At 39.7% G+C, this 14,404-nt stretch overlaps 1 protein-coding gene across 1 annotated transcript in view; it reads right to left on the reverse strand.

The window, feature by feature from the left end:
• Nucleotides 1-347: 347 nt before the first annotated feature.
• The window catches only part of CNIH3 (cornichon family AMPA receptor auxiliary protein 3), a 38,631-nt gene continuing 24,574 nt past the window's right edge, over nt 348-14,404 (reverse strand). Inside the window, exons 4-6 of the mRNA XM_008630573.2 lie at nt 6,067-6,179; nt 3,455-3,598; nt 348-1,506 (exon numbers count right to left, since the gene is read on the reverse strand). Of these exons, the coding sequence (XP_008628795.1) occupies nt 1,479-1,506; nt 3,455-3,598; nt 6,067-6,179 (285 nt within the window). The 3' untranslated portion in view covers nt 348-1,478. The remainder of the gene's footprint in view (nt 1,507-3,454; nt 3,599-6,066; nt 6,180-14,404) is intronic.

Genomic DNA, 14,404 nt, shown 5'->3' on the forward strand with positions numbered 1-14,404 from the left:
GATCACTCTATTGGCTCTCAAGAGCCAGACCAAATGTGGTGAGCAGCGAGCTCGTGCTAACAGGACCAGCTGTGAACAAGGCAGGGGACAGATGGGCCTCTCCATGCTGTTCCCTGCCAATCTCTGGTAGAAACCTACCTTATTAGCTCATTCCCAGTGCAAGAGCCAAGCAGTGTCTGTGCATGCTCTGGGGCTAGTCTCGAGTTTACAGCCTTGCTACTACCCACAGCACCAGTGACTCTGAGGGAGCGAGCCTGGGTTCACCTGGATCAGCACTGAAATATATTTAGCAGCAGTTCTGGACACTTGATGCCTTTGACCTGTCAGTCAAAGAGATTAACCTAAAATGTAAATAGATTGTATTTATATAGATATGTATTTGTATATACATACATATGTATAAAGATAAGCAGCCCATACGAATGAATTCGAATGAGAATTCTATGACAAAATTTTAAAACCTTTAAACTATAAAAAACTGAACATCTTTCAAAAGGAACCTGATACAAGACAAAGACATTTTGTGTATTTGCTCCAGCTTAAATTTTACAGCAGAAGTACAACTGCAAAACAGAATTACAGACCACAATTAGCTGGTCCAGTATTTGCTATCCAGCATTGTGATGAATATAATAGCTACGTTACAATCCTCTTTAAATATATGCAGCTTTTACCTGGTTTGGGGTATTTTTCAGTCAGAGGAACACTATTCTGGTAAGTGCCTGGCCTGATTAGGTTAAACCCAATGTATTTCTACATCTCACTGTATGGTGTTGGTGCATCACAAATGAAGTACAGAAACATACTGGATGTTCACCTGCAGGAATAGCATATAGTTAGAATACAGAACACTGAAACTGCAAATTCCTTCGTTATTGTTGTTTTGGTTGGGGACAAAAACCAAGAAACCAAAACCACTGAAGCGGTTCCATGAGATTTGACACCCCTGTTTGACTAGAGTCATGCAAACAGCCCTGTAGGACAGCCACACATCATATATGAAGTCCACTCAGCACTCATTTTCAGAACATGTGGTACAGTTCTTCTTTCTGTGTAAGATCATCTTGTCCTGTGCTTCCTCAGTCCAGAATAGTCCATAAGAAGCGTTGCTTTCTGGAAGACAGTAGGGGCTATAGGGATTACAGTTTTAACAAATCCACCAAACCAAGCAGCATTATCCCTGGAGAGGTGAATAGTTGTATAATTTGGCCCATGTTGTTGCTATTTTTTTTTTGTTTGCTTGGGTTTTGAAAAATCATTTGTTGCAATACATTGAGAAACAGGAGACAAACACAATTAACTCAGCCATTCTCCCATGGTATTCTGCTTCTCTTTGCTGGATCTCTCTTTCATGTACCGTATTTACTGCTTGGGTTCAAAGTTCTCCTCTTTGCTTTTTTTAATCATGCATCCCTTGGTTCACTCATCCTTGCACCTCCAGCCTTTGTTGTTTTCAGTCTTTAGCGATGATCTTTCAGTTAAGAGCTCACCAGAGTGTAGATCATGCTGAATGTAAAAGAAAGACACAATATGAAAGTATCCCTTTGAAGCATGCAGAGCACTTTGATTTTTATAACCCTTTGCTGTCTGTTCCTCAGGTCTGACTGTAATGGCCTGTGCCTTCCTTTGCATTCTTTCTATCTCTCTAAAGCATCTTAATTATGGTGTATTCAAGATGGGTATCAAAAGGCACTCAAGAAATAACAAATTCATTATCGACATCCTACTGCACCACAAGCTGTGTTTGAGCTTTTTAAAGCTCAGTCTGAGCTTTTGAGGATTTGAACAGCGAAGAAACAAAACCATTTTGCTTTCACGTGTTTGATCTTTAAAACCTCAACCGGCAACTCTCGGCAGGGCAGGCAAGGTTTTCCATGAAACTGCATTGTTTTGATTCCTTTGGAAAAAAACTCTGTGCACTAGAAGAAACATAAAATGCAGCCACCAGCTGGCCTGAGTCCATACATACTAAACTCAACTCTGAAAAGCGAACAAAACAGAGTATATTGCCACAGCTCCATTCTACTGCAATTCTAATTCTGCCAATACCCAGGAAAGCATTGAAAAACTGTCTGTAATTTATACTATTTTATCTAGCACCAGGCAGTGGATTTTGGATGATGGTCACATTTTAGAATGAAGGGCTCAGAGGAAGCTGCACAGCAGTAAGGTCACAGGAGAAATGCTACACCACACTACAGAGCCAACTTTGATCCCAACACAAAAACGTGGAGTTAAAAAATGCTTTTCTCTGGCCATTTCTTGCTTTCTCTCCTTGCACTACTGACAGAGCTTGTCTAGCTTAACTGCCATGCTTTCCACTCTCAGCCCCCTGAACAGGACTGGCACGGAAAGTTGCTCAGCCTAAACCCACCAAGTTACTCCTACTCAAATTCCCATTCCATATCCATCTTCATGTGCGTTAGGCACCTCCCAGCCTCTCGCTCTCATGTGCAGACAAAGGCACCTACACATGCACAGGTGGATAGAAATCTTTGTTCTCAACAGCATTTAAAAGGAATGCTGAGAAACAGCAACGTGCAGCAATGACTCCTCAAGATGTGGGGAACAGCAGAACAGATAAGACACCAGTAATCAGAGGAGAAATCACACTTTTCTTCCACCAGCACGCAAACCTACCTTGCAGGGGGATGACTACATGCAAGACTGGCTTGAAGAGGCAACTCTATATAAATACATCATGGAAAAAGGAGTAGAAAAAAGGCATCCTAAAGCATCACCTCCATTTAAAGTGTGTTAAAGTTTGTCGTCCAGTAGTTTTTATGGTATGATTACAGAGGTGACTAAAAGCACTGGGATCCTGGTAAGGCCTTACCTTAAATGATTCTGACATATTTTTGCACTGGGCATTTGTGCCTGTGCACTGAGGACATGTGACATGAAAGGGGAAGGGGGACAACACACAACTGGGGTGCATATCGTATCTTCATTAATGTACTTTAATTAGGGGTTTGGACCACGCACAGGCTTTACCCTGTCATGAAAGGGAGCCTGTAGGAATGACTACAAGCATGGTGCATCCCATGCTCCCACCCAACATCCACCTACCCATTTATTTACCATCTTGAGTATTACTACACCAGAGGTGTATTTTTCTTCTGATTCTCTTGAATCATAAGGAATTGTAGTTTTTTATTTCATGCAATGCCATTAGCATAACATTTGTTATTTCACCCATCCTAAAAGACTATACAGAGAAGTTAAAGTTATTTCCTTTGGTTGGCCCTGGGGCCTGGTTCAGGCCTTAGGTAAACAGTAAATATTCTGTACTGAAGTGTCAGCAGTCAGTGGGAGTACTTCCCTGAACCAACATCAGAAGCAAGTTTTATGAGACTAAGGAAATTGTCCAACTGGTTCCAGTCATTCCTAAATGCAATTTCACAAATGAAATGAAAAGCAGCTGCTATTCTCTTAGTGAAATGGCCAGACTTACCAGTAGAGATAGTAGAAGAAGGAAAGGAGGTAGAAGGCCAGCTTACACCAGGCCTCTTTTTGGCAGTAACTCAAGGTATCTGCGTTCATGACTGCAGGTGGATCATATGCCAGCTCTGAGCTATCTGCTGGGCAACGAAAATACCTGGAAGAGCAGGAGAAGACACCCAGAATGGCTCTGTAGTAATCTGTATTAAATATGTGCAGATACACACCCTCCTGAAGACCAGCTCAGGAGACTACCATCTTCCATGATATAGGAGGAATCCCCCTTTCTTTTTCAAGTCCCTATTTCTGGACATTGTAAAAATCAGGAAGCTAGTCTAAGCACTCCTTTCTTATGGAACCAAGCAATTAATGAATGTGGATTTACTGTGTTCTGTTAATTTTTCACATTGAAACATTTCCCCTTCCTACAGAGTTATTTCTGCCTTATCCACTAATAACATACACATTGTGAGTGACAATACATGGTGGTTTGTGATCACAGAGTGGAGGAAGGACTACTGGACTTTAACTGCACCTACACAACTGATTTCAAACATGATGAAAGGTGACAGTCCCAATCAACTGGTAGCTAAGTTCCTTCAGCTCTGGAAAGGAAAAAAGCCAATATGGAGTAACAGAAGAAGTGGCTGACTAATGTTTTCTACATGTGGCACTGCTCAAAAATGTATCATCCAAATAATTTTCTTTGGAAAATATTTTCCTTCTTGCACAGAAGAAATTTCTAATTAGTCTCAGCAATGACTGAATGTTTGAGAAAATCGTGACAAAAGAACTCCTTTGGCAAAGGGGCTTTTGTCTCAGCTCCTTTGCAGTAAAAAGCAAAAGCAAATACAAAAAAAAGAAGTTTTCAACAAAGTTAATGACCTGCTCTAAAATCAGCACAAATCAGAGGAAATATTGTTATTTCTGCTGCTTTGATGAAGTAAACAGAAGATTGCTGATTGCTTACAGATGGATAGATAGACAGATAGGAAGATATAAAAACACCAAACAAGTGACCAGCAGCAAACTTTGAAAGGAGATGTTCTCAAAATAACTTTGCCTTTCTCCCTTCCATTGTTAGTCACATCCATTTACAATCTCTAATAAAATTGCAAATTGTTTTACAGAGAATCATAGGTAAAATCTTGCTTAATTCTCTTCATTGGAATGAAGATATTACACAGCGTCTTCCCATGGTTCTGTGCAGAACTTTACATAATGAACCCAAACCTCTCTGTGGTTAAAGCAGGAGTAATTATGGAGTACTTACAGCAAAGCATATGAAGAATCACAGAAAGAGAATCAAAAGTTCTCTCCAAAGATCAGTATCATTACTTAGAGTCTGACCATTTTCCTCTTGGTAATATTTGTTTTTAGAAACTTTTAAAATGGGTATCATTGTCACACTTTGGTTGTTAACCCTTAGCAAAAGAGCAGCATAAAATATTATTATTTTTGTTGGAGCAAAACAGTGTGGACAAAAGAACTTGTAGCTTTGTTTCATTTAGCTTTCTGAGAACTGCACAGGCACTCCAATTTCTCAATAATACACTTTGTCATACGACTCTGCATTACTACCAAGCTTTTGCAGAAAAAAAGTGTAAAAAAGCTACTACTTTTTAGTTCCTGGTTGACATGATGATTTTTACTTCTTTACAGAATTATTCTTCTGGCTACCATATGTACCTTTGTAACACAAAGAGACCCCGACAGACAAAAATCATCTGTGCTTTTACAAACACTGTGAAAATGCAAAACTAGGGAAGTCTCCAGACTGACAACCACAAAAACTGATGTCTCTTGGTTATTTTCAGAAGCAACAGAAGGCTGATCCTCCACTAGAATGCAGAGGAAGATGCAGCAGCAGCAGCTGCACTGCCTGTCTGGAAAACAACAGCAGGTCTTATGTGATCAACTCTGAAAGCCCCTCGGTGAATATAAAGACAAATCAGAGATCCAGAGTGGGAACATGCCCCACTTCTTCCTATGGGCAGTGTGAAGAAACAGCTCTTCACCTACTCCAATCCCTACTCCAAGAGTCTCTAAAAGAGAACTCTCCTGCAGAAAAGAAATTCCCTACTGCACAGAAAGAAACAACTTACTTCATACTGGAAAAAAAAAAAATCAAAAAGCTGCCAAAGAAGATGAGACACAAAAATCTGTCAACCTGCCCAGTCTCTATTTCACAACCACAATGGAAAGGTTTCCTTGTTGGGGCTGAATGAAGAGGTCCAAGCTCTTTCAAATATGAACTGTCTTACAACTCCCCAGCTGTGAAGTATTCAGAGCCTCATCAAGTTCCACATTCAGATTCCAGCCTATTTCACTTCCATGTTTTCACTCGCTTGCGGCGAGTGTATCCTGACACCCTTCAGAACATTCATCTAAGTAACTGAAAGCCACAGCTGTATTATCATATGTTTTCTTTAGCCATCCTAAATCATAAAAAAATTTCCTTTTTCTCTGGAAGTGTAAGTTTCAGCTGCTTATAGGCAAGAGCCTCTAGGCAGAAGATACTCATCTATACTCCTATCACTGTCCTTCATTGTTCATACAATCTGCATGTGTGCTGAGCTGGCAAGCAAGGCTAACAAGCAGTCAGCGTATAAAAGAAGGGCTTACCTCCAGAAGTGGTAAAAAAGCAAAGGAACATTTAACCCCAGTGTGAGCCACTCCTGAGCACATAAAAACATTATGCAGAAAAGACTGTGGATGGAGTACTCTGGCAGCACCAGCTAAAAGGAAAGGAACAGAAACAACAGAAGTCAGTAAAACAAACACCTCTTTGATTTTAGTCACCCAGGTAGTCTTTCAGAAAACAAATCAACTCTGCAAGTCTTGCAAGTCTCCTGTGTGTCTGCCCCTAGACATACCTCAGCTGGCAGACAGCGTGGCTTTGAGCAAGGAGCACAAGACTCAGGGCCAGGTTAAGGTTCTACCCAAGTCTGTACTCCAAAGGCTTGATGAGAGGCATAGGACAAATCACATACTGTCCTATCTGGTGTTCCAGATTTATGTCTACAGAACACACATTATATTAATACCTCCCTCACAGAAGCATGTTGAGACTAAATGAATGTCAGTAAAAGAGTTTTCAAAGAACGAAGTTTTATTACTCATGCATTCAGAAAGGAAACAAAGCTATTCCTGAAGCTTTGTGTCTGTATTGGAGGGGTGTCTTTGGAAAAATAAAACGCTGCTTCTACCATTTTGATATGTTATATACACCCTAAAGAGACCAAATCCATTACTAAGTAAGCCTTGCAAGCTCAAACCCACTAAGACAGGAAACTCACTTCCTAAGAAAATCCACGGCTCCCTACACTATTTGTTTCAGAACCATGATGATTCTTTCTATTAAAAGAGAAAATGAGTGGGTAGCTGGCAGAAGCAGAAATGTATGTGATGTTGATTCAGAGTAGTTATTTCAAAAGGCACTTTGCTTTTTTCACTGCTTTCCCATTTCTTAGCTGTCTTTCTTCTCTTGTTTTCTTCCCATGTCTCTTCTCAGCAATCCCTATTTCTTTTCTTCACGTAATAGAAGAGAACAGTTTCCAGCAGTGGATATTTCTCAAAGCTAGACAAGCTCATATACAACTAATCTGCATCCATTGCTTCATCTTGGAGATACATCAACCAAAGTTACATCACAAAAGACATTTGAGGCCTTTTTTTGATGTAAATTCATTATCATCTGTCAAATAATTAAAATGAGACCTATTTTTCTTAAAACAATGTAAAATTTACTATACAGCTTCTCCAAATGCCTACTCCCATACAGCTGTGTTGCAAGGAATTACATCATCTTGGTTCTAGGAGTCTTTCCACCTCACATGGAATGTATTGTTTTAATTCATTTCACATCAGTACTTGAAGAAGTTAACACATTTTGGTATCTCTGTGACTATGCCTTCAACTTAAACATTCTCAAGGGCTTATCTTATGTGGATGACAAATCACAATACAATTATATAGTTCAGGTTCCAGATGGTACTTATTTATCACTGCTGGATCTTCTTTTTTTTCAATTTTAGAATGTGATTTACAACATGACTATAACCTTTCCCCAAAGAATGATTCATCTTCATCACAAATTGTAGCAAGAAAGGTCTTCATGATGTATGTCTGCCCACTAAACATCACAACACTTAAAAGCATATTACATTCATTTTCACATATTTGATCTCTGATTCCAACACAATACACAGACTTAGCAAGACTGTAACTCTGGTGCCTGATCAGTGGGCTGGCTGGTAATAACAGAGAAGGAAACCCACGGTGAAGATTTATTCAGAGCTTGAAAAACAAAACAAAAATCTGCAGTCAAACTAGAAAGGAAACAAAGGAAGCAGAGGACTCTCAGCAGCAGGCTCACTTTCCAGTCACAATTTCTGGTGTAAATTAAATCCATCTATGCTTTTGATGGAACAGCAAATGGGTGATTTATGTCTTTCCACCCTTTTCTTGGAGTGGTATTTTCCTGTAGACATAATTAAGAAAGGATCATTGCTGATCACTGTTTCTGGAGAGAATTCATGCAAAGCCAATTACATTCAGCTGATGGACTTAAGAGACCAAATCTAAAAGGAGAGAGAATTGGAAGCATGTAGAAAGGCACTAACAGCAAGGCTTATGAGGTGAAGTAAATAACTAAAATAAAACACTGCCTCAGTTCTTAGCTGTAAGAATCATCCTGCAATTTGACGTGATATCCTCTAAAAACAATGGAAACTTGAAATCAACTTTAGCAAACATGGGATTCAGCTCCTGGAGAGAAGAAAGCTCGCTGAGAAACAAGCAGCAGTCAATCCTTGTTGTCCCTGCTGAGGTACTCAACTGAAAAGCAACTTCTGTGATACAGATAACTGCAACAGGAATTAAACCGTCTTTAATTCATTCCTGTGAGAGCATAGGAAGCTGTCAGATGGTAAACATGTTAGGATATAAATAGTACACTGCTATTTTGAACCAGGAACATCCTGATTCAGATAACGACCTCTGCTTTCTGACACAGCTCAAGATGAAGCTTGAGATGGTTATGAAACATGGAGAAGAAGGAGAAACTGGCATAGCAGCATAATTCTTAAGGGATGCAACTCGGTCACTTTGAGTCCCAAGCTCAAATGGCACTACAAATTTACCACCAAAAATTCAGCTGGCTGATATTTCCCTGTGGAAAACCTGAGAAGGAAGTCAGCTTCTAGACAAAAAAATTGCTGCTAATCAGAAATGCCTTTTGCTATAACATAAGCATAAGGGAAAAAGAAACTATCACAACTTTCTAAGTGCTGCTCTGATATGGATAATTAAGTAAATAGCTACATCAGTAAATATTCAAAACCCTTATTCACAATTCATCATTCACATTTAAAATGCAAAATCTTAGGTGGTTATCATAGTCATTACCATCTCACCACAAGAATTCATTCTCATACAAAGTAGTAGGCACACACATGCACATGTAGATAGATCCTTCTCCTCTAATTCCACAGAAAATAAGGCAGGCTTTGCTATGGCTAGACATCTAAGCTTGGCTGAACTAAAAGAGAAGGAAAACAAGCACTGAATTTAAGCACCTATCAGCAGCTTCTTTCTGTTTATAGGAATACAAAGGCCTCTGTAGAGAAGCTCAGTCCTAAATAATTTTACTCTGTTTCCTATTTCCTAAATCCATTCTGTTGTTCTTATACAACAACCCCTGTCTTTTTCTGTCAGCACCTTTCTTCCTTATTCTGCTTATTACATGTGGATACCTTCTTCTAAAATGTAATTTTGATTTTACAGGACACTATCATTTTTACATGGAATGATTCTTACAGATCGTCTCACCAGTGAACAGGGCCCATAAAATACCTCACAGGAACCAGAACGGGGAAGATATTATAGCAGGAATAATAATATCCCTTCATCAGAGCTACTAAATTCTCACAGTTAGAAAATCAATTGCAACAAGTGAATCAAGCAGTTTTCCCAGTCACTCTTAAGCCACTGAAATGTCAAGATGCTTTTTTCCAGCACTTTGCTTAGACCGACACTCCTCAGTGCTACACAATAATAATAATTCTCACACAATTGCTGTTCCTTCCCCCAAAAGACTCAGAGTCTACATCAGTCTCCATCTGTGCATGTCAACCTCTGCACTGCAACCACAGATTTTACACTGTACCCAGAAATTGCCAGTCACTATACACTCTACCCTACCAGGGTTTCTGAGAGTCTTCATTACACTGTTAGAGGCTGAAACAAGGTCCCTTCTTAATGCCTGCCTTCTCCTCCCACAGGTGGCAGGAAAATCCTGGAGAGAAGTGGGGGTTGAGTCTCCTTCTTGCAATGTTAAGAGCTCTGTTGATTACCCCAGCAGAAACAAGTTGTTCACCTTAAAAACACACAAGCCTCTTTCCATCCACCTGAAAGCAACAAGAAACTGAAAGCACCATGCATTTGTGGAATCAATCCCAGGCCCCAGATTAGGACTGATTTAAGTGCACACTGCTTTATTGCAGTGGTTATTGCTACTGCACTAGAGGATGACTGCAGCTTGTCACTACAGTGCTCATTTGCTGCTTTTTCCACCACATCCCTCAAAAAAGCTGACGGAATCGGTCCTCAGCAGCAGCAGGGAAAGGGGGGGTGGAGGTGTACCCAAGGTTTTCAGGACACAGGAGTAATTTCAATAACACTTTAAAGCCCATCCCTACAGAGCCTGCCAGAGCTAACCTGGGTTACTGGGGAGTGTCAGCTGAGTTAAGGACTGTGAGGTCAAAGGGAGATTATTTAATGACTCCAAAATTCCCCTAACTGAACAGCACAGGCCAGAAAAATCACAAGTGTAGTGCAAGCAAGTGAAAAAAAAGGAAGCAAGACCAAACAAAAAGCTAGCAGTAGCATGCGCCTTAGCCCAGACTGTGTGCGTATGTGGAATGTACATACTCTGAAACAAATCATCTGTTTCCTCCTGCTGTTGCACAAACCAAAGAAGAAGGGTCAACTGTGTGTAACTTAAATACACACACACATCTTAATAATTCCAACAGTTTAAACATACTGTTTGCAGTGATCAAACACATGAAACACTAAATTTACTCCTGAAATACAGGAAATCTTTCTGCTTTTCTAGTGTATTTTTCTAAGCTACTTTAAATGATTTGGGTTACTTGACTTCCAAAACCTCTTCTGAAAGGCTGCCCTAGAGCCCAATACAATTCTGTCACAGCAAATATACTAAGGTTTTCAGTCCAAATATTCAGGTTCAATTTATTTCAATTCTCCTGTTAAAATCCACACTTGCTTGTGCCTCTACAGACTGTTCTCTAGCTGTTTATAGAAATCACTTAGAAATTCAGTGGCATCAAATTGTTATAACACAAACATGTAACAAAACCGTTTCAAGTAATTCAACACCATGTTAGGCAAACCTCTAGAAGTATTTAGCAGTTTGCTAGGCAGATGTGTGCAAGTAGCTGAAAAGGGAATGTCTGGGAAATGGATTCCAGATCATCAAAAGGACAACGTGCAGTTGAACCTACTAAGTTCATATATATATAGCTTTACATTTTATCTGGGGGAGAGCAGCAGTGCACACATGCAAGATGTAATGTTACAGACCAAATGCAGAGCACAAATAAAAACGAAAAGGGATATAACATCTGTGTTTTCACCCCTCCACCCACTGTTCAGGATCACAATGAAACAAAGCAGCAAAAAGCCAGTGCTTTATGAACGTAATTTAATTATTCTAAAGAGCTATTGGAATTCCTTTAAACATTTATTTTAAGGGGATGTGAACATAAGTCACTCCACAGCACAAATACCAGACAATGAAATAAGTAACACAAAGAGCCTAATTACTATTCTCACTCCATATCCATCTGTAACACAGTACCAAATCTAATATTAAAATATAGGATTTCTGGATGCTCTTTCCATCTCAGCTACTAAACACATCTATATTTAGGCCTATCGTTTCACTTCTCATTGTCTCGTTTCTCTCTTCAGCAACATGGGGATAATTATATTCAATATCTACAGATTCCACTGGAGCTAGTTTATGACTAGAATATTTAAGCCTTTTCTTAAGACCAGTAATAAATTCAACAGGAGTGACAGATGAGAATCAGGTCTTTACAGGACATTCATCAGGAGTATCTATAAATATTTTGGTATTGCAGAGCCCATGGGAGGTCACAGCAGCCAACAGGTAAAGAGGTTATGAAACGGATTTAAAAAAAGACTGAAAGGTCTGCAGGGCAGCGGCACAATTCAAGAAGTGCCCCATCCTTGGAAGGCACGTCATTAGGGCAGATGTGCTGTGATCTTACAAGTGTATCTCCTCTGCAAACTGTTCTTTTCCACTCAGCAGGGATCAGGAGACATCTTTATGACCTTCCTTTTCCTCACACTAATTCAGAACCAGTAACAGAAGCTGGGTTAGCAACCCCGGAGTGTGAACTTCTCTAATGTCCACAGCACTGGCAGAAAACAGGGTAATAAACCCCGTCTTGCCCTACCTCACTTTTGTACTTCAGGCACAACCAGCCAGGACACCCCGCAGCTGGGCTATTCCAAGAGCTCCTGCTGCCTTTGTCTGCTCACCCAAAGCTGGGGAGAACGGCAATTAGCACTGCAGCTGCTCATTAGGAGCCACAAAACCAGCCCCCCAGCTCACAGGCAGGGCTATGAATACAGAAACCTCAGGAATGATCAAAATGAAGTTCAGCCATCTGCACGGCTCAGGAAGGGCCCTCAGGCCTTCTCCTGGGGGTCTGCCTAAGACTGACACTTCCATAAATGCTGAAAACTAAGCGTTCACTAAAGGGCTGTTTCTGTACTGGGTGTGTAAAGACTGTCAGTCTGAGGAAGCAGATTTGGTGCAGTGCAGACATGGCAAAGACATTTCCTTCCCTGGCAGTACAAGAGCTTTATAGAAAACACCAGCAACGAGATGCAAGGTAGGACATTTAACTCACAGCAGAAAACGACTGCATCCATAAACAGGTATGGTGTAAAATTATTGTGCTCTACATTTAGGAATTATATTGCTTTTTGTAATTGCATAGTAGCTTTATAGGGTGTGATCCCAACTTAAACCCACACCGAACATTCTGCTAAACAGAGCAGTGACCTTTGGTTTAACTTCCTTCATTTTATGAAAATGCAAATACTTAGTTTATTGCATACTGAATTAGAGCAAATATAGGCCATTAGCAAGTCAAATTCTGCCAATATTTCAACACAGCTCTGAGGAACAGATGCATAAATCGCATCACCCCAAGTGGCTGAGAAGTACACTGCTCTTAGGAGCACAGTACAGATGACATTACTCATCTACATTTTTGCTGCATCCTCAGCTTATTCCGCTGTTACTTGTGATGTTCTCCCACTGTAAGGACTTATGTTTACATATCCTCCAGAGCAGGACTGGGAGAAGCTGAATTGTAGAGTGAGAGGTCATCAGCTACAGGATGGTACTTTGTTTGGCACTTTGATTATTGACTAAACACTTAGAGATGAGACTAGCAGCAAAATATAGTCAGTTAAACTGAAATAGTTTTATACATACATATTTTCATGAGTAATAACACTACAAATATCTCCCTTCAAAGGATATTCCAGTTTTCATCAGGCATCACTTTGGCAAATCTTACTTCCCTCCTGGAGTAAAAGAGGGATAAGGACCAAACTGTGGCTGAGTCACAAGTTTGAACTCTTCACTCTTGCAATAGTTTTCGTAACTTCTCCCCTTACAAGCTCCCCCTGCTATGAGCACCTGGCAGACACAGCAGGATCTATCTTCTCATTATCCCTAGGTAAGCACACAGACATCCTTAGGCAATTACTGCTAAAAATAACAATTGTTATGTTCTAACTTTTCAAAAGTGCTGAATTCAGGAACTTGTGAAATTGACTAGAAATAGTGTTGGCACAATGCACTTAATAAATGAGTGTCAGTAGTGAATGAATTGCCTGCCAGAAATACTACACTTCCTCTCAGTTCTTTAGTCCTATTTTAAGGACTTTCTTTCCAGATATGATAGTGTATCCAAAGAAAGGACAAAAGGGATTATAGTCGGTATTTTTACTGCAATAGTAATACTTTTTCAGTAAATATGAATGTAATCTATTTAAAACAAAACAGAAAGTGTGACAAAGATGCACTATCTCTAGTCAAGCAACATTCATGGGATTATTTGTGTACGAAGTATAAATACTGCCTGCTCTTTGATCCCAATTCTATTATCAGTTCTGCAAAATAGCTACTGTGCCAAGTTCCACTCTTTCTGATGAAATTCAAAACTATGTGGGTGCCCAAAAGACTAACTGAATAGGGCATACCCCATTTTATCCCATTCCACAGCTCACAGATAACAAATGTAACAAAAAAGTGGGCAGAAAAGACTTAAGGGAGGGAAAGAAAATAACAATTGTTATGTTCTAACTTTTCAAAAGTGCTGAATTCAGGAACTTGTGAAATTGACTAGAAATAGTGTTGGCACAATGCACTTAATAAATGAGTGTCAGTAGTGAATGAATTGCCTGCCAGAAATACTACACTTCCTCTCAGTTCTTTAGTCCTATTTTAAGGACTTTCTTTCCAGATATGATAGTGTATCCAAAGAAAGGACAAAAGGGATTATAGTCGGTATTTTTACTGCAATAGTAATACTTTTTCAGTAAATATGAATGTAATCTATTTAAAACAAAACAGAAAGTGTGACAAAGATGCACTATCTCTAGTCAAGCAACATTCATGGGATTATTTGTGTACGAAGTATAAATACTGCCTGCTCTTTGATCCCAATTCTATTATCAGTTCTGCAAAATAGCTACTGTGCCAAGTTCCACTCTTTCTGATGAAATTCAAAACTATGTGGGTGCCCAAAAGACTAACTGAATAGGGCATACCCCATTTTATCCCATTCCACAGCTCACAGATAACAAATGTAACAAAAAAGAAGGCAGA

The sequence above is a fragment of the Corvus brachyrhynchos genome, unplaced genomic scaffold, assembly GCF_000691975.1.
Source record: "Corvus brachyrhynchos isolate BGI_N302 unplaced genomic scaffold, ASM69197v1 scaffold101, whole genome shotgun sequence".
NCBI classification, from domain to species: domain Eukaryota; kingdom Metazoa; phylum Chordata; class Aves; order Passeriformes; family Corvidae; genus Corvus; species Corvus brachyrhynchos.